This window comes from Apaloderma vittatum, unplaced genomic scaffold (assembly GCF_000703405.1).
Source record: "Apaloderma vittatum isolate BGI_N311 unplaced genomic scaffold, ASM70340v1 scaffold3704, whole genome shotgun sequence".
In the NCBI taxonomy this organism is placed as follows: Eukaryota; Metazoa; Chordata; class Aves; order Trogoniformes; family Trogonidae; genus Apaloderma; species Apaloderma vittatum.
The window spans coordinates 6,073-27,243 of NW_009711938.1; the positions used below are offsets into that span (position 1 = coordinate 6,073).

General features: G+C 37.7%; 1 protein-coding gene across 1 annotated transcript in view; it reads left to right on the plus strand.

The window, feature by feature from the left end:
* Positions 1-2,633: 2,633 nt before the first annotated feature.
* The window catches only part of LOC104272718 (myosin-IIIb-like), a gene marked incomplete at its 5' end in the record, with an annotated part of 78,567 nt that continues 60,029 nt past the window's right edge, over positions 2,634-21,171 (plus strand). The window contains 6 exons of the mRNA XM_009867788.1: positions 2,634-2,713; positions 6,879-6,956; positions 8,444-8,649; positions 16,240-16,351; positions 17,891-18,053; positions 18,790-18,870. Coding sequence (XP_009866090.1) covers positions 2,634-2,713; positions 6,879-6,956; positions 8,444-8,649; positions 16,240-16,351; positions 17,891-18,053; positions 18,790-18,870 — 720 coding nt within the window. The remainder of the gene's footprint in view (positions 2,714-6,878; positions 6,957-8,443; positions 8,650-16,239; positions 16,352-17,890; positions 18,054-18,789; positions 18,871-21,171) is intronic.

Below are 21,171 nucleotides of genomic sequence, written 5' to 3' on the forward strand. Positions count from 1 at the left end.
AAAACATTTGTTCTTCAAATATTGGTGTTCTTCACAAAGCGAAATAACATTTAATTATTTTTTGTGTGTAAAGTAGTAAATGACCTTGTAAATGAAGATCGAATGCAGGGACAGGTACCGAATGTTTACTGACTATAAACACCAGGCTAACTCTGGGTGAAACATTTTTTACAACTAATTTTCAAACCCCATTTGTTCTGTTTATTAGTTTTAATGGCTTAGACATATTAAACATAGGTAGCTATTTTCCTGACCACGAACTGCTTCAGATGACTTAATTGACAAACTTTTATTGAGGCATCATTTCATATTTGATCTGGAAAAGAAAATCCTAGTAACATTTTTCCTATGGATTTCATCTGATGCTGCACTTCAGTAGTTAGTAATTATACAGTGACATATGAAATAAGCCCTGATAAGAATCCATTCTTGAAAGGAAGTATCTGATGAAACAAATCAAGATATGTGAAGCTTTTTTTAAGTAAGGACTGACCACTTTGGGGGATTTTTTGTTGTTTGTGAGGTCCTTAGAGATTTTTGATTAATAAAATAGTTTGTTTATTTATTTGCTTGGTTTGCCAGGTCAGAAGTGTTAAGTTTAATTTTAATTTTGTATGAGGAACTAAGGGAGAGCTCAGAGATATTAGTTATGAACCCAAGAACCTAATGCCAACAGTGAGTGTGGAGAACCTTGAGCAAGTATCTTATAATTCTGAATTTTATTTGGTTACTAAGAGTTGTGTAACTTGTAAAATGCAAAAAAGTTTTAATAATTTTTAAAAAAACAATTCAGATCTGTTCCTTCTCCCAAATCCCCTCTTTTATCCCATATTGTGTCATCAGTTCTCTAGTGCAAGGCTTTCAAGCTTTAGACTTGCTAATATGAAGCCTAGCCAAAACCAACCTTCACAAAAAAAGGCCAGAAGAGTAATTTTTAACACACAAAAATATCAAATTTACAACTAAGAGAAAAAGAAATTTATCAACTACTTGCTCATTAAGGTCTTTATTTTAACTTTTGAAAGGTACATGTATATACCGTAGGTATCATGTGTGAATATAGATATACAAGATTTTCTGAGCAGAGTTGTGGTTCATAATTACCCTACACAGTATAAAGCATGAGGCAATTTCCAAAACTGTGGACATACCTTGTGTTCCGCACTGTGATTTAGGCTGTGAGGTAACTTACACTGTTAGATCTGTGAAGGACATGCCAGTTTCACAGCATTGTATCCGTCTCGGTGCCAGCAGCTTAAAAGAGAAATAGTTTTTAAAAAGTTTGGATCTCTCCAAAGAATGTCATTGCTATGTTTATTTGCCAGCCCCCAGATTGTTTCCAGGGGATCGATAATTTTCTTGTTTTGAGGAAAGTAAGAGCAAGTGTTCCTTTCAGTGTTATGTGGGCACTGCTCCTTTATGGAATAATTACCAGAGATTAAGTGTTCTTGATTTTTGTTTTTTCCATCCTGCCTCCTTACCCGTTATGTAATATATAGTTTAGCAAAACTCTGAAGACTGTTCAGAGTTACTGGCTTGCTGTAAAGCAAACAGCTAAAAACTGGAGTTGATGCAAACAAGGCACTTTAGCATCTGAAAGAAGTGTTAACACTTTATTTACATTTAAATTAAAATGGACACTTATTTATGTGTTCTGGTTCTGAAAGGTGTGTGGTACATCTGCAGAGGCCTATTGTTTATTCATGCTGTAAATCCTTTGAAATGTGTTAAAATGCTTCCCACTCATTATAAAAATCCTGCCACCCATGGATTAGGGCTTTGATGTCACCAATCCTGCTTCAAAGGGTTCTTTCAATGCTATTAATCACAGTTTAGCCTCTGAAGATATAGCCAGAGAAAACATTTGGACATCTTGTGCTAGACTTGCTAAAACTTTGAAATATACAGAGTGTCTTGCATATGCACAGTCCCGTATCACTTCCTCTCTCTTCTCTGAGCCTTTATTTTGAAAAGCTATTTGTGATGACTTCGGCTTTCTGCAAGTACAGAGGAAAAAGTTTAGGACACATCATACTGTACGTTTAAAAAAAGGCACTCGTCTTTCAGCTGACGCCACAATATGGTTTTGCCTGAGGAATTGGGTCAGTCTTTAGAAACCCCAAGGGACAATAAGACTGGGGATTAAGCAGGTCTATATGTCAAAAGGTCAAAAAAAGATACCGTCTTATCATTTTCTCATCTCTTTCATTAGTTTGTGAGCTTAAGATGCTGTCTAAACACTTCAGGATCCACCAGATTTCATAAGGAACAAGATTGTTTCTGCTGTTTTGGGTTTTTTTTAAATCTCTCAATGAGTCACAGAGAAATTGATCACTAGTGATTGAGCTGTATGCCTTTGTGCTGTCGTTGTTTTCATCAGCTCAGTAGCTAAGGTCAGTGACATAGCACCTTATCACTGACTTTTTCCTCCCTTTTAAATCAACACAGCGCTCTGTCATGCCCCTGCTGAATGCTCTGCAGGCACAATTGGTAATGAGTGGGGTGTGGAAGAAGTGTGATGGTGTCTGTTATTTTTAGTACTGTTGTACAAAATGATTTCCCACCACACCATTTGTTCCCTGCCAAGCTTCTTGAACAGTTTTTGCAGTATTTATTTCTTTCTTTTTGAACAGGTAACTTGGCACAAGCAAGAGCCAGAGTGACAGCAGCATCTAGGTCTTTGCCTCCACAGCTTAGCGCTGGGCGTATCAAGGTTAGTAGTGTTCCCTCTGAAGACAGGCGATTGTAAAATATTACAGCGAGACTGTGGCCACGATGCTTAGCCGGTGTAGGTATACAGTGAGGTTCCTGCCAACTGAGAGTCCGCCTTAACATCAGAAAGCATGCATCTCAGCTGGGAGCACCGCTTCCAGTTTTGGTGAGGACCCTATCATACAATGCAGTGAAGAATCAATTTACTACTGATTAATCCTTAAACTTTTGGAGTGAAGTCCTAGGTACATTGATAGCACTATTCCTCTTTGTTTCAGTGGGCTCAAGTTTTTCCTCTGGCAATTTTGGCCTAGAAAGAGATTTAATTAGGTAAATTTTGAATAGCACATTTAACACTATGAAAGGCAAAATAAAAAAATTATCCATTCCGTTTGTATTCAGCTTCCAAGTGAAAAATGAGGAGACATTAGTAACTGACAGATGACCAGAAAAGAGTGACTCAGCAAACTCATTATTCTTTGAAAAGAACTGTAGCATTTAAACACTGCTGAGTTTTGCTGTAAAACTATGTGGCATAATTGCAAAAAGATGGAGTAATTTTTTGGTACTTAATAGGATGTGTTGCCAACTGAGTACATGTAATTTGTGAGGAAAACTTGTGCCTCAAGCTGGTAGAATGAGTACCGACTTCCTAAGTAGTACTGTTATACTTAGCTTAATCAAGGGTTTGGGTTTATTTTTGCCTCCTAAGCAAACAATAATACTTTTGAAAAACAAATGTGGTAGCAGCAATTTCTCAAAAGTCTACTGAATTTTATTTTCTGAGTTTTCTATTTCTTTACGTTCTTTCCTGTTATTAGGAGCTCATGCTCAAATGTTGATGCAGTAATTCATGTCACCAAGACATCTATATCCTTCACTATACCTGCAAATACAGATGTGGATTTCAGAGATTTATTTCCTCTCTGGTATAAACACTTTCAGTGCTGAAGGACAGATAATAGCCTTTCCAATTTTCTTGTATTGTACACACATTCTCTTCGACACTCAGCTATATTCAGCATAAGCTTTCAAAGGATGCATGTTACTGATACAGCTGGACTGCAATAGAACAACTCTCTCTCAGAGTCAGTAAACACAATCAGTTACTAAGTAGTGTTCGACTGCTTTCTCTTCCCCCTTCAGATTTTTAACAAAGGAGCTAAAAGACGTGCACAAGTGCAGAACAATTCAGAAAATGTTAACTGAAATAGTTTTTAGCTAAAAGAATTTGTTCATGTAATTTCATAAGTAATTTCATAATTTCATAAAACTTCTAATTAAAACAACTTCAGAAAAAGATTTTAAATTACTATTTTACAATTTTTTAAAAGCAATCAGAATGTACTAATTTTGTTTGGAACTTCGGAGATTTTCATGTATTATTTAAATTCATTAGCTTTTTTGCTTAACGTATTCTTTGGTTTTACAGTCTATCATACCATGTCAGCAGCAGGTGTGGTCAATATATGAAAGTAATAATTTCCAGTGACTTCATAAGGTGACATGATGTTGTAAATAATTCTTTTAATATTTTTTTCAGAATTACTGTAAACAAATTTTTAGTGATGGAACAATTTGTCTTTTGTAGGTCAAGCTGTTTTCCATTTTAGTTGTAATTGTATAAATGTATGTTGTATGTCACAACTACTGTCATGTAAAAATGTGGCTGAACAATTAAAATATTCTTAATTTTAAAGTTTTTAAAAAGCAGCTGGTGATTTAAGACTTAAGATTAAATCATGATATTATGTTCTATCATTTTCTCCTAATTCTGTCATTTTCTCCTAAGACAGTTGTGATAAAGCCCATTGCCTGTTGTACGTGCAATTATTGCCCTCCCGTAAAACTGAATGCCTTCATAGACATACAATGTTATGAATTAACCAGAGACAAAGCTTCTAAAAATTCTTACGGGAAAATCTCCCTAGCTTCAGGGTCTATCAGAATTTTTCTAATGGAAACTTAAACTGTTTCTTGTCAAAAAAATGTGGAAATTGATCCTAGTCCTTACAGATGCCATAGATTAGAATTTATGACTGCATCCATAGAAAAAGGAGTATATGATACTGGCTTTATCCTGATTTCCCAAGAAAAAGTGTATTAAATCTCCTCTGTGAGTGTTTTTGACCATCTGTCTTTCTGTGTGTTCACCCCCTCTCCCCCCCAAAAACCTAAAACAAAACAAAACCCTTTTGAACCCAGCAGGCTGTAGTAAACTATGTTTGACAGAATGGCAGTTTCAAAGATTGTAAGTTTCTACAGGTTTGGTGAAAATTAACAGCTGTGAAAAGGAGATGCTTAGTATTCCGCTGCCCAAAAGGTGGAGCAAAGCTCACCCTCTATTGGCCTCCAGATATTCAAGATAGAACTGAGAGATCATGAGTGCTGAACTGCCAACAATATCACTAAGAGTCTTTGCTTTTCTAGACTGCCAAAATGCAGTTTAAAAGCTCAAATTCATGGGCATTTGGGCTTCAGTGCAGCCCTCAAACTATTTGCTTATGCTCTTGGTTTGATGTTCTTTGTGATTAAATTGTCTGTCTTTTAACATTAAATGTTACCAGTTATTCTGAACGTACTGTCAGTATTCACTGGTATGGCTTTTGTCTTCCACCAGACCTTTGCTAGATATTTAGATCTTAATTCTAAAAAAGCAGTTGTCTTGCCAAGATAGTTTTGAAACATTCCCGTGTCCTTCCCCATGGACATGCCTGCTGTTCTGATTAGGTCATTCATGTTTGCTTTGTCAGGTGACCTCTTAAGATGTTTGATGTGATCTGTGCTGATAAGGCATTTTTCCTGGGATATGTCACATAGTTTTCTGTTAACATCCTTAAAACTGAAATCAAACTGCATCTTTTTTTTTTCTCAGGTGTTAGTTTGAGTTGTGTACTAATGTGTGTACACCACTCTGGACTAGAAGATCTCAGATTACAAAAACATACTGAAATTTTTATGGTCACCCTCATGGAAATCTGTCTCCCTTTGCACCATCTGTATTCTTAATCTTGTCTTTGCGAGTTTTTCTTTTGATTTCTTCTCCAACACAAAATTAATTTTCTTGTTCTATTACTACTTAGTTCTTAATTTCCTTTATATTTTGCATGCAGTCTCCTAAGTATCTCCTGAAGGTAAGAGACACTGTTACTTTACTGAGAACTGTGATCTTTCAGCAGTTGCTTTTAGTGTTCGTAAGAGTGATCTTAAGTCCGTGAGTGCTGGAAATGATCGTATGGAGCAAAGTCCAGGAAGTGTAGCACAGGTGCTGACAACAGCATTATCTGGTTTATACCAATGCCACCTGGTCAGAGCAGATGGTAAACTGCCACAAAGCAAGTGAATGCTAAAATGCTGTTAATGCTTCATGCAAACAGGATGCCGGTTGATTTTCTTTAATTTTGTTGAGCTCTAATACAGCAACACAATCTGCTTGTGATTGGTAACCATAGTTATACTCATTCATAAATTCTGGTTTCATTTTGATAAGAACAGCTGTACTGACAATATAACTAAAATATACAAGGAGCAATATGTTTGTTGTCCCTGTATACTCTCTAAAAATAACTCTCTGAAATGCTGAAAAAGCAGTGTTTGAAGCTATGGCAGTTCAGCAGAGTAAAATTGCTGAAATTCTTGGCATGAAAATGGCGATTTGAAGTAATTAATAGTAACTGTAGCAGCAGCAAGGAAAAGGCTTGTACGTTCTGAGATTACCTTCTTTCTTTGCTGCTTATTATCCAGTTACAAAATTTTCTCCATATGTGACCAAAATGTGGCAGCTCAATTTAGTTCCTGGTCATTACAAAAATGATAAATCTTCTTATATAGAAAAGAAGACCTGGTGGAGTTCATAGTGAATAAGAGGAATGCCTTTTAGAAATCAGTTCATAAGATATTGCATCTTGACAGCCGCTTCACTGGCTGAACATTATACTATCATAGCAAAAATGTGAAATCATTTGGAACACTTGGAGCTCTCTGAGATCAGCATGTGTCCTGCTTCTGGTAGCAACTGGCCTTCCTGCCTTGGAGAAAGTATTCTGAAGTACTCACAGCTGAAGGAATGACCGTAACAAAAACTGATCCCAGCTTTCCTGTGGGTGAGGTGGGGTGGGCCTGTCGTGTTTCTGGAGCAGCTCTAACATCTGAGTTTTGTCTTTCAGGTTGACACAATGGAAGTTATGCGACACCCTGAGGAAACAACTAACATGAAGCGGCAAACTATGGCTTCCTATTTTAGGGTACAAAATTTAATTGTACAGGAACATTTTGGTGATAAGAACGATAGATATATCTAAAATATTTGTGGGATTGTGAGATTAATTCTGTTTTGAAGCCTCTGTGGACTCACAAGTTTTCTTGTTTTGGGTAGTCTATATTCTACATACGTGTTTAAATCAAACAGGTAAGGAAAATGCATTGAGAATGTTGGAACTGGAAGTTAGAAGTCAGAAAACCCACATGCCAGTCTGAGGCTGTTGGTTAATGTTTTTTTCTTGCAGTCACTGGAGAGTGGAAAGGTTTGGAGGAGTTAGTCCTTGGGCTGCACTTCTACCATGCAGCATGGGGAAGTTCACAGTGCTGTGCTCTGGCTACTGTGAGTCTAAACTTCATGCTGTGTAGGAATACCTATTTTCTTTATCATGCAAAATAATGTAAGGAAAGGCATAGAGGAAGCTAATGTATACTGAGATGTTACCCCAGCATGAGGGGTACAAGGGCACACATTCAGACTTGTCTAGTAATATAAACGTGGATTTAGAGTGCTTTTGCAAAGAACGATGCAGATGTCAACTGTGTAGGAACTGTAAAAATAAATAAATAAATAAATAGAATGTGGGAGTGAACCCCCATAATATGGTTGCAGCCTACAGCAACGGTGACCACACTTGTAATTGTATGTGATTTTGAGGTCAACTGTATTTGCAATGAATACTTATCATACAGTGGGTTAATGAGATGAGGATGGAGCAGAAGTATCAGTGTTCAGAGGAGTCATTAGAAAAATGGAGATATATATACGATCTGATCACACTTTTTTGGTTTTAGTGTAAAAAGCAATGGAATAAATTGTTTTCCATGTCCAGAGTGGATAGGACAAAAAGCAATGGGCCTATGTTTCAGGCAAAAAATTTAGGTTAGATGTTAAGAATGTTACAAATAGTCATGATAATGTAGCACTTGTAGATTGTCCAGGGAGACTGTGCACTTTGTATGCTCAGTGATCCTGAAGAATGGGTTTAAGAGAGATGTGCCTGAAATGGTACAGATACATCTAGGGTTCTTTCTGGGCAGAGGACTGAACTGATGACTTCTTCCAACCCTTTCTTCATGATTTTCCATGAATTTCTTGATTGTTTGTTTCACAGTAAAGCTTGTCCTTCCATTTAAGGTGTTTGATTAGTCAAATATGCCAAAAGTAGAATTATATTTAGGACATTTTTCAATATGGGCCTTCAACTACAGAAGTATGTTATAAGGAGAGACAAAGAGAAAGGTGTAAGAATTCTGAACTAATATTTTTAGTAGAAAAAAAAGAACCAAACTTTTAATAGGTTCTGGTTTTTCACCAAAAGTTTAAAAATTAAGAAAATGTCAATGCAAGTAGTGTTACAGATTAAAACATAGTCAAGAATTACATACTGTTTACAAAAACTTATCTCCTGCTCAAGGAGTTGCATTGCAGTTTTTTGTGAAGTGTGTACATCTTTTTTATTTTCCTTGCTAGTATTCCCTCATGGATCTTTTATCCAAAATGGTTGTTGGACAGCCTCACTTTATCCGCTGCATTAAACCTAACGATGATCGAGAAGCGCTGATGTTTTCTCATGAGAGAGTTCTACTGCAGCTACGATACACTGGAATTCTGGAAACTGTCAAAATACGTCAAAAAGGGTATTCTCATCGCATCCTTTTTGAGGAGTTTGTGAAAAGGTAAGACTTCTATAACATGGCTTTTTGGGTTTTTTTTAAACTCCATTCAATAAAATATGTTCTGTGTTTAAGTACAGAAAGTTCTACAAATATTTGTTTGTACATGTATTGTCTAATTCTCTAACAAGAGCAGTGACTATCATGGGTAAAGATGACAAGAGATGTCTGAGCTTGAATGGAGAAAAGTCAATGTGAGACCAGCAGTAAGCGTTCAGTGTTTGGTAGCAAGCCTGTCCCCGTGGTTCCCTCAGTAGAAGTAACAAGTTGAAATTATGCATCAAGCTCAGATAATATAAGGATTTGGAAGGTCAGTGACCCTCAGCCATCATATACACTATATGTATGTGCTTAAGAATGAACTGACAGAAAAGCTTTCAATTTAGAAGTAGTATTCCTCGTGATAGCTCTGTAGCCTTGTGTCATTTGTCTTGGAGATATCATGAATTATAACCAGATCTCTGTTCACCCGAACTCTTGTCATGGCTACTATTACTGCCTTTAATACTATTCTCAGTCTCAAAATATTATTAGTTTGATTCAGGAAGCACTGTTGTCTTTATGATGACAATATGTTTATATCATCTTTATGGTTTCCTCTAGATTTAAAAAAAGTTTTTGTGTAGAATTTCTAGTCTGTAGGATCGATAGGTCAATAATGGAGCAGAAGCAGTACCGTTAAGTAATCAACTACTGAACAGTAGGAACAAATAGCGAATGGCTAAATCAAACATTGTTTCTAGACTGAAGGTTACTCATCCAGACAGTGCAGAGTTAATGAATCTACTGAAAGCATGTAGTAACTCCTGTGATGCTAGAGGGAAGGAGTTGATTATGGTTTTGAGAAAGAAGAGACATAAACAGTTGCACAAGCCTTTCTAAAACCCAAAGACTGGTTAAATTTGTGTGTTTAAATCAGTCATTTGGGCTCGGAAATATGTTGTTCTTGGACTGAGAGATGTTGAACGATAAACCATAGCTTAATCAATTAATTCTGAAAAATTATGAAATTTTCTGATTTATATTAGTATGCCAAACGAGTATGTAATAAGAAAATACTAGAGAGATATATCCCAGAAAGGATAGCTAATGTGCCCGTTTGTCCATCACAGTAATTTAATTTTCAGTTATGATCTCCCCCAACCTTTTTGTGTGTGTGTTATAAGACTAATTTTAGTAAGGTCACACCATTCTAAAGCAGGTTTTACAAAGGGATTAATTTTTGTGATCACTAACACATCTTTGCAACATCCCAAAGAGGATGCAGGCGGAATTATTAACCTTAACTTTTATCCAATTTACACATAAGTGAACTAAGATTAACTCCACTGAAATTAGTGTAAATTGAGAGGAAATTAGGCCTACTCTTATCAGTAGATTCATTCCAAAGTCCACTGAATTTGAGTACAACTTTGAAAAGTGATGGTAATAAAAGCGGCCCTGACTGTAGCTTTCCATTTCTGTAGATAAGGACAAGTTGTGTTTAACATCTTGTCTGATACTCATGAAGTTTTTAGTCCAGCTTGCTGTAATTCTTTCAGGAAAGAAAGTCAACATGACAGGGGAAGTGACGGGGGAGATTTAGCAATTTGCCCAAAAGCATAGAATGCTTCCTGAGTTCAAAGTATAAACACGGGGCAGGAGAAGGGATGTTCTTGCTCCTTTGTTCAGATTCTGCTTTATTTTTAAACAAATTCTATTTTGTTTTGCTCTTAAGAAAAAAAAAGAAAGAAAATCCACAATGCTTAAAAAAGCTATCAGTGAAACAAGAAACATTTTTCTTTAACTTACAGCCATGACTAGTCAAGTGTTTTTGGAACTAAGTAGTTGAATACATAAAAATGTTTGAGAAAACAGGTCAAATGCTAAACAGATTGGCACTTCTTTGTTCATAATCAAAAAGACATTAGGCAAGTATGAACAAGAGTTTCAAAATGTCAGTAAATGTGAGAATATCAAAGATTTTCTAAGCCAGCAAGTTAATTGGTATTTTGATCCTTTTGAGCAAGTGAACAACGAAATGAATGAGCCAGCACTTTTTCTCCCTTGATGTTATTAAACAAATAGGTGTGCTTCTTATCTGCCTGTTCAATAATGCTGTTTTGTAAACTCTTAGCAGGAAATATGAGGACAAAACAATCAAAGGCAGGGAACAGAACCATTCAGAGTTTATCAGGTGGGAGGTAAACAAAAGATAAAGCTCTGTCTAATGTTACTCTTTACTGTCTTCTGTTTTCTTGTAGAACAGATTATTTCAGTCTTGCAAACCTGGAGGTAGTTTATTGGGTTAAAAACCAGGTGGCGAGGAGAGGGCTTAATTGTAACTCACTCACGCAGTGTTTCTTCACCCGAGTATACAACCATCTATTTTATGTATATAAATATACATATTCTGTTAATTAAAGTGGGAAAATATAGTCTGCAGCCCCTGTAAATGCTGTAGACCTGTCAAATGTTAGGCACTCCATCTCTGTTGGCCTTGTCTCACACCGCATGCCATCGTGTGTCTGACCGATGGACGTGTTTGCCATCAAGCAGCATGACCCCTTTCCTGGACTGGAATCCCAGGTTTCAGACACGGTATATTAACCTGGTAAGGCGATCAGGTTTGTGCCTGACCTGCGTGGCTGCACAGTGCCCATGCCCTGCCCAGCAGCTGAGGGAGGTTGTGCTTGCTAGCGGGGACCAGCACTAAACGTCCCACTGGATGGGACACTGCTTGCTGTATCCGAGCGCCCAGGCCCCTGGAGCTTTACATGACGTAGTGTGATATGTAGATGTGTCCTCACCACATAGCCCCAAGCTGTGTACACCTGCTGGGTAATTTGGCGTATTCTGTACGATGAGCTGAAAGATAAGGCTTGAGAGTCTAATGGTGCTAAATGCTAGCATGCTTGAAGAGCCTCATAAGCACGTAGGACTCTGTTGGGAAGTTTTATACAAGTTTCATTTAAGGACTTCTTTTTCTTCTTCTTGTTTACATTCTTCAATTCTGCATTAAAGTTCTTTGAACTTTGTTTGGATGAAGGATGTAGTTTTTCTGTAAGCACTACCTACTCCACAGTGGCCAGACGAAGTTACCCAGCTCATGCACTCATGGCAGCATCAGTGCTGTTGCTGTAACAGTGGTCCCAGTGAGGCTGGTTCTGCTTTTTCAATCTCACAGTGCAAATTTGCATGAAGTTACTGTTGGTACACCTGGTACACACAGTCTCTAAACCATCAGTGTTACATTTCTCATGACTGTATAAAGTTTCCTTGACCTTAATGAGTCACATCCTGCATTGCATGGACCTAGGAAAAAAAACTGGTCAAATATTGCAAAATCCTGTAAAAATTTTACCTTAGTACATACTTTCTTCTAACCCTAAAATTTTGTTGGTGATGGGTTTATAATTTAAAATCAGGGAAGCACTGAATGAAATTGGAAGTCAAGAGGTTTGATACAAAAGAAAAAAGAAATGCTTACTTTTCAGATGATATATTTTTAATGAAACTTTTAACACGGAGACTGCATTGTACCAAAGAGCCTAAGCGATTTCTCAAAATGAGTTGTAACATCCACCATACTTTGATATTACTGTTATCCATGGAAATATTTGTTGTTTCAGTGGCTCCTGATTTACAGCGTGTTAGGTATCTGTTACTGAATTTCAAGAGTATCTTATAGGTTTTTTCATTTTTCATTTACATTTTTTCATTCATACTGTCAATATAGAATCAAATGTAATTAGTTTTATGAATGCAGATGTGAAAGCTTCCGAAAGAGTAGATATGTTAAATACAAGTTAGGATTTTTTGAAAGTTATTTAATGGCTCTTTCAGTCCTAATTACAACTTCCCAACTGCAGGACTGAGAAGAAATAAACATCTTTTGGAATGTTGAGAATCTTCCTACTATTGCTGGGGATCTGTCTAGAGAGGGATTCTGCCCTCTTGCACCTCATGCTTCTCACGTATCATTATCCATCCTCCACCTCAGGCCAGTATCTTTTAGTACAAAGATTTGTTCTAGAGAGAAAAAGAGTTAATCATTACTTTTTTGAGTTAATTGTCTAGATTTCATGTTGCCTTTAAGCCTGGAATGTGAAGGGAACTTTAGTAAGAGACACTGACATAGTACTTAATGGTGCCATTGAAATGCTATTTATTGAGCAATTCTACAGTTCACCCTTTAAAGAGGGCAGAGCAATTGAACCATTTGTTTACAATCAGTTTATCTAATCTAAACCCACCAACACTATAGATAATGCATAGCATCATTCTGAAGTTTTCTATATTTAGCATACTTGGTTGTCTTTAACATTTAACCTCAACTCTGCATGGCCTAGCCTTGCAGTTGTTGATCTGGGGATAGAGTCAACTTTTTTAAAATTATGATTTATGCCTAATGACTACTAAGTAAGTTAATCCCATGTAATATATATTTTGTCTGGAATGCCTATTCATGACCATTAAGGAGAGTTTGTAGTGCAGTTTAAGAACTACTGGTTAAGAAGTAAGTAATTCCAAAGTTTCATCAGCTCTGAAAAGTTAGTTCTACTTTTCTCTTACTTAGTCTTACTCCTGCTGAGAATGTGACTAATCAAGTACTTTTAGGAAACATGTAGATGTATGTGTCACATGTAGGAAATTTTCAAGCAGGATGTACACCTGAGAAAATAACGTGTTCTTGCACAAATATGTGCGTGTTTATGAAACAATACGTGAAAACCATAAACCCTACTTTTAAAAATTGAAATAGGTGTCATCTTAACATTTTCTACTAGAATAACAAGTGCCATGGAAATAAAGTAGAGTTACGACATTTTCATTTCTGGAAGCAAATGTAATTTTTAGCTCTACTTTTCTGAAATTAAGTATCTAGTTCTTCTATTGGTGAAATGCTGCTCTGTACATAAGTGTGATAAAAATGAAATTAGGTCAATAAATCAGAATGAACAGTTGTAGTTGGATATGCCCCAAACTTCTGGATGCATTCCGAGGTGTTTTCTCTGCCATTTCACCATGTACAACATTTGCACGCTCTTGCTGTAAAAAGCCATAAAAGATATGGACAGCCAGGAAACAATATTGTCACTCTCTTGAATTCTTCCTTCTAAGGAAAGGAACTGCTGAAGTTACATGTGTGTATATAACATGGGTATCTGAACTGGCTTTTGAAGCAAAGAGCAATTTATTATTAGCGCAGCTTGCGTGATGTATCTGTCAAGGATCTGTTGAAATTGCATGCTGTCACTAATTGTTTGTGATATGTATGTTTTAAATCTGAGTTTTACTGGTGCGACTCATAATACCATTTGTCTTGGAAAACTAGAATCATTAAGTTCAGTAGTAAGGTGGAGGAAGTGTAGTGGGTTTTGTTTTTTTAAATACACCATGTTTCTCTACACCTTTTAAAGAACATGACTCTTAATATTTTGAAAGATTTGGCTAAAGAATTTGCAATATCATGTTATAGAGAAAGTCACTGCATTAAAAATAACTCAGTAATACATAACCTCCTATCATTATTCAAAGCAAGCATTGTCTCCAGTTGGTGGATATCTGTGTGTCTGGTCCAGGACTGATTCCATTACTTCTGCCTTCAGACATCATTTTGTTCCCCTTTGATCTTTATTGACTATTTTAGTCATTATTATTTTTCTTTCTTGTGACAACTGGAGCTGACATATAGAAATTAACTTGAGCTAATATTTAAAAGTCATATTCTTCTAATTAAAAAATAGTCTTGCACTATTCCATTTTGTCTAATTGCTTCTCCATATTTCCTTCAATATGAGGTAAGATATTTTTTTGTTTCTATGTGACCATAGAGGAATTTGTCTTTGAGATTCGCTGATCGTCCTCTTCTCTTTATGTTTTAAAGAACATCTGATGGCTCCTCCTCATGCTAATTATTAGAAGAATGGTTTGTTCAGTTCCTCTCACACACCATGTAAATAGAGTAGCACCTGTAGAAGTATAACTTAATAAAGACAAAGACAACACATGATGGTTCATAAATGAGAACTGAGGTGACAGTTGCTACCATCTAACGATGCAATTGCACTGAAATAACTTTAAATGTGTTAGCTAACTAGCACATGTTCTTGCTGTTACTTAACATAATTTTTTGCAAATAGAGTTACTCAGATACTGTAAAACCATTCTTCGTTAGTGCATGTTGGCTTTACCGATAGGGATTGGTCGAGTATTAATGTCTGTTGAGTTCAAACATGTTTGCATCCCTGTTTCATTAACTATTTGCACAATAATGTTATTTCACATGATTGTGAAGGATTAATCTTTGCAAGAAGAAAAGTCAATGTTGTTCAGTACGAGCCTGTTCCAAAGTCCAGCAGAATTGATCATAATTGTTGCAATTAATTGTTTATCCCTGTGTAACAGAAGAAAAGACACCATGCCTAGTAACTTAGAAACCCAGTCATAACGACAGAAATTCTTGTGAGTAAAGAAAAGTATTACATTCATGAGGAGTAATGCACTTCTGTTTTCTTACAATAGCTGCAAGGTCTGTTTAACCATCAGCACTGATAAAATTCTTGCCAATATGATATAAATGCCAATTGTTTTAGTTGAGCATACATATGACCTCTTCTGGAGATGTGAAACGCACGTGGGTATTCGTGCAGTCTGAGCATTGTGCTGTCTGTAAGTTAAGATTGATGTGAGAGTATATCAATAGAGTTTCAGTAATCACTCAGTGTCACTGTATCATTGTACTACCCGCCCTCCTTGTGCTGGTCTTGATCTTCACCAGTTGAGAATCCTCCGTCTTTTATTAGGCATACTGAAAATGGGAAGCTCCCCTGAGTTCCATTAATGCGACTGATCGGGGTACAAGCTCGGGAGCCTTGGACTTCTTGTGTGGATTTTTGCTTCCTGACAAATGTCTAGGCCGTTTGCATTTCGGTGTGAAAAATGTCTGATACCAGTTGCTAAAACATTGGAAGATTCTGACATGCCTTTTTTGGCATTTCTCGTAAAAAACAGGCATCAGATAATGTATAAATTAATTTTAGTGCTTTTGTCTCTCTTTGGTGCTACTATTTGACTTTTCTCCTTCTCAGAAATCTGTAAACGTCCATTGGACACCTCAGGGAACACCTGCTTATTCAACAGAACTTGCAGTGAGATGTAACTATGCCCAAGTATGTTATGCAGCTCTATAGATGGTATACTTATTTTGCACATTATGCAAAAGATTTTATGTTTGCCTTCCTTTCTTGTACTCCAATTTCTAGCACTTTTGCTTCTTCTCCCTGTCATTCATGAAGAGAAATTCAGAGCAACCTTGGGTGTTTCCTAAGTTTCACTGGTTTGTGAAAGATCTTTACAGATGATTGCACCAAATGGGGATATCTAGAATGCAGCTATTCTTGTCGCCATTATGGTACCACTTATTTTCCTATGTCACATATATACCTAAATATCTGTTCATAAGAGCTATGTCATCATTTATGAAGAGGACTGAGTGTAAGGGAGGATTTGACTTACGAGTTCTGGTGATGCAGCTCTGAGCTACAAAAGAGCAGTAAGAGTATATATTGATTGCCAAGTCAATTCTTTCTTTCTCGTTTGGTTTTGCAGATATTATTACCTTGCATTCAAGGCACATGAGATTCCCCTTGGTAGCAGAGAAAACTGTCTTGCCATTTTGGAGAAATCTAAACTAGACAACTGGATTCTTGGGAAAACCAAGGTAGAGGATGCTAACATTTTCTCAAGGATAGTATTCTTTTAGTGAAGTATGTAATAGTGGTTTGAAAAGTACTGCATTAATGAAGAAAAAGGCAAGGAATTTGCTCCAGTAAGCCTCCCAGGTTACAGAGGTGCCCTGCCAACCCAGCTGAGTGAGCGCTGCAAGAGGAGCCGTGCACTGGGGACGTCCTCAAAGCACATCTTCACATGGCTGCCTTGATAAGGGTAGTACATCTGTTAGTGCCTGCTGTGGGAGTGCCTCCCTGACGTTCCTGCTGCTCTTAATGATGGCATGACTGAAAATTCATGCTCTGGCCCATCCTGCGAGCCTGGTTAGTACATTATAGGTGAGAAGCTCGACATGAGCCGGCGGTGCACTCATGCAGCCCAGAAGGTCAACTGTGTCCTGGGGTGCATCAAGAGGAGTGTGGCCAGCAGATCAAGAGACATGATTCTACCCCCTTACTGTACTCTTTCGAATACTGCATCCAACTATGTTGTCCTCACCGTAAGAGGGACAGAGATCTGTTGAAACAAGTCCAGAGGAGGCCACAAGGATGATCCAGGGGCTGGAGCACCTCTGCTACAAGGACAGGCTGAGAGAGCTGAGATTGTTCAGGCTGGAGAAGAGAAGACTCCAGAGGAAACTTATAACTGCCTTCCAATGCCTGAAGGGAACCTACAGGAAGGCTGGAGAGGGACTTTTGACAAGAATGTCCAGCAATAGGACAAGGAGAAATGAATTTAAATTGAAGGAGAATAAGTTTAGACTGGATCTTTGGACAAAATTTTTCAGTATGAGGGTTGCAAAACTCTGGAACAGATTGCCCAGAGAGGTTGTGGATGCCCCCTCCTTGGCGAGGGGGTAAGGGGCAGAGGTTTGATGAGGTTGAGCAATCTAGTCTAGTTGAGTGACGTCCCTGCCTATAGCAGGGAGGTTGGATTAGATGATCTCTAAGGTCCTTTCCAGCCTAAGCCAGTCTGATTCTGTGATTACCCTTTTGTGAAGTTTCAGGTGAGATCCTTCTGGCTCTGTCAAGAGCCTTTGTTCACAGTTTAAAATGGAGTGAGTGACTTCTGTAAAAAATATATTTTATGGTGTCATGAGTTGTTTTACAGTGCACAAAAGAAAAAAAGGGAATTTTCCTGCTCAAGACCCAGATAAAGTGTTTGTAAGCACCTGTATGATTTGCCTCCTGAAGCAGAATGCTGTTGGACAGTGTTAATATCTAAAATCGAATTCAAAACGGGATTTATCTTCCCACTGTTGAGAAAGCTGTATTTCAAAATTGTTGATACCTGAAAATAGCCCACTGGCCAATTTACTTTGTAAAGGGGGGTTTTGCAATGGGTTGATTATAATCAGTGGAATAATGAAATTCCACAAGCACAACGAGAGCAAGTATTTGATTCACAAGATTGCTGTGATATCAGCAACCAGTATTTTACCAGTTTTCTCAGCAACAGTGCCCTAAAATAGACTGATGGAAGACCAGTGTTACGGCCTGCATATAATACTGATTTATTCTTTCCATTACAGGTTTTTCTAAAATATTACCATATAGAACAGTTAAATTTGTTCCTGCGAGAAGTTATAGGGAGGGTAGTGGTCATGCAAGCCTATATCAAGGGATGGCTTGGAGCAAGAAGGTACAAGAAAGTCAAAGAGAAAAGAGAAAGTAGTGCTATTACCATACAATCAGGTAAATATTCACATTCCCTATTTCACTGAATGTCTTTGCTTTTCAAACTGTTAAATTGCATGTACATTATTTATTCATTCTTAATAGTTTATTATGAAATCAAAATAACTGGAGGTGCTTTTCTCTGCAGCTAATTGATGCAGATATTACTGATTTACTTCTAAGATGTCATCTTAGTATTTGGTAATGTCTTTATTTAAATATTTTAGTATTTTTGGTGTGATGCCTGTGCACAAAATGAAAATATTGTTAGGTATGTCTATGCTAGCATGCAGCGCATAAATAAAGTGCAGTAGCCTGCTTTCACTTGCTCCCCACCGTGCGCCCCATGTATATCAAAATTCTAGATAACATGCATCGTGGGGTGGGCTTGAGAGGCTGATTGTTAGTAATGTAGCAGGCTTCCTTGTATTAGATTTGAGGTTCTGTGTGAGGAGAGGAGTTCTTGTGCTGATGTGATTGTGCACCTTTGCCTTTTGGATTAGGACATCAATGAGCACATGGTGACAATTAACATTTGGACGAGTGAAGCAGTGTTTGAAGTTGTGGCAATGTGAATACCGCAACCGTGAACTCAGAGTTCAACATGTGGGTGGGTAGGGAAGAGATACTGGAGGTGGGGGCTGGAGTGATTATGGCAGGCGGGATGAAAGTTTCATCACATCTCTGATTCTGTAGACTCTGTAGCACTTCCTTAAATAAACATAATTTCCAGCACATGGTTTTGTATTTTTAGCCTGGAGAGGATATGAAGCTCGCAGGAAATACAAGGAAATAAGGAACAGAAGAACTGAGGCCGCTATACGTATTCAAGCAGGTAATTAAAACATTATTTCAGTTGCCAACACCTATTTTGCTTGAGTGATCTCATGTGTCAGTGTTTATAGCCAGCAGAAATACACACAGTCCCAACAAAAGCTATCAAAAAAATTACTTCTGATCATTTGTTCTTCAGTATCAAATGACATCAGTGACAGGTGTCAGACACTTTGGGTTTTTTGTAAGTACCTCTCTGGAAGCAAAAGATACTGATTAAAAGCTGTTGAGTTAATTCTTTTAAGATTCTTCTGAGCACAGTATTATAAAACTACATGTAGAGCTTGTGTGAAGCACTCGATTGATTTGACTGCAAATGTGGATGGGAAGCACTGGACATGCATTTCTCTGTCTTTGTGTCGAGGCCTGATCTTGGCAGATTGCCAGGTTTTTGTTTTGACTGCTTGCTGGGTTTGCCAGCTTTGGCCAATCTTTTGACTCTGTGCCAGACTCCTATGCAGCCATATCAATATGAATTTGAATAAACTTTAAAGAGATTATTGGAGGAACAGGCCCATAGGGCTGTGTAGGTCTCTAGTAGAGAGCAGGGTACCATATGGCACAGAAATCTGAGAACCAGTGCCATGAACTCAATGGTGTTTTCAGACACTGCCAATATGAAGCGGCCTCCATATGATGCAGTGTAATACACCTTCCGTGTCCAACCCCAGGTTGAAAGACTGTAGACGATTGAAAATGAGTTGTAACAAATATGTTTACAGGTAAACCAAGGTGTACCACCTTTATTCTACCTGCCTCCTGTGCTATAATGTCTTAAGTTTTGTCATCCTTCTCTGTTCTCTATCATACACTCTGAAATTAAGCATCACTGTGACTTTCAGCAGAAAAGAGAATACCAGTCTAGTTACAGAAAGGAATAAAGTGTCATTAGGATAAGATAATATTTTATAGCTTTGCATGCATACTGCTATGTAGAATCATGAACTATAGCTCTAGAGTCAAATGCAGAATATTCTATTAAATGGAGAACTGTTAAGGGGAAATTTTTTCTGCCATTACAACAAGCACTGAAGGACTACATAAGCAGTCTCTCCCTTCTTGTTCTCCTTTGTGTTGACGCTTTCCGTTGTTTTCATGATAGCACAGAGAGTAGATCTTAAAGCACCCTCTGCAACTATTTCCTGGAGTATTTGCTGCATTTGCCGTACCTCGACTTTCATTTATTTCCTGGCTTGCAACAGCCTTTTGCTGTAAAAAGGAAAGTGAAACAGATGACCCGTCACTGTCCCACTACTACCAGTTCCTGAAGATGTGAGTTCTCTCGGATTCAGTAGGACCCTGGTGTGTTGCACTATCATTTGGAGACTATAGGGGATATGCTGCCTTAGAGTTCTATCCAGCCAGATTTCTTAGGCATGTAGGAGATGCCTGCTCATTACTAACTCTTTAGAGAAAGCAACTGATCTATTTTGCTCTTTGCACACATGGCAGAGATTTGGAGATGTTTCTTCCGGCTGTCTGTGAGGCGCTGCATCAAGCATGGCAGAGCAGTGGCAGTGGGACTGTACACTTGCCCTTGAATTTGGACACTTCTGTTGAGCCCTCTGGACCTAATGCTGGAGGAATGCTGTTAACACTCTTCCCACTGACACACGCGCTCTCTTCCTTTGTAACCTGGCACCTGACAGTTTCGTTGATCAGTCCGGGTGAATAAGCATTAAGACTATAGGGTTAAGAGTGACATGGTGCACCTTCATATTAATTAGGCTGTCTGCTCCTCCTATCTTTGACACTGCATTCAAAGGGATATAGTAGTAGTAGTAGTAATAATAATAATAATCCTCAACACATTTCTGTCTGCCTTTAGAAAGCTATATCTACGATTTCTTATTTGAAAATTCTTCTTGTGCACATTTTCTTTTCTCTACATGCTAATTATTCTGTGTTCAAAATCAAAGCTCATGCTTGCTAATCATGGCCATTTTCCAGGTTTTAAAATACACTGACAGTCTTTCTGTTGTTTACATCACACAGTCCAAGTGCTTAGTGACATGGAGACAAAAGCAATTCCAAATCTCTCCCTTCCCGGCACATCTTATAATGTGTGTAGTTCAAGGCAGCTTTTCAGTAAAATGGAGCATGATCACCTTTGGTTGTTTTATTTTTTTTTAAACGAGGCATTTCAGGCAGTGAGATATATTGTTTGCATTTGTCATCCAGACATTAGCAAAACCATATAATTAAAATATATGTACTTCCCTTTCCTTTCCCTTCCCCCTCCTCCTCCTCTACTCAAGCAGGCCTTGAAATTTAGGAAGCATTTGGCTTACATGTTTCTACA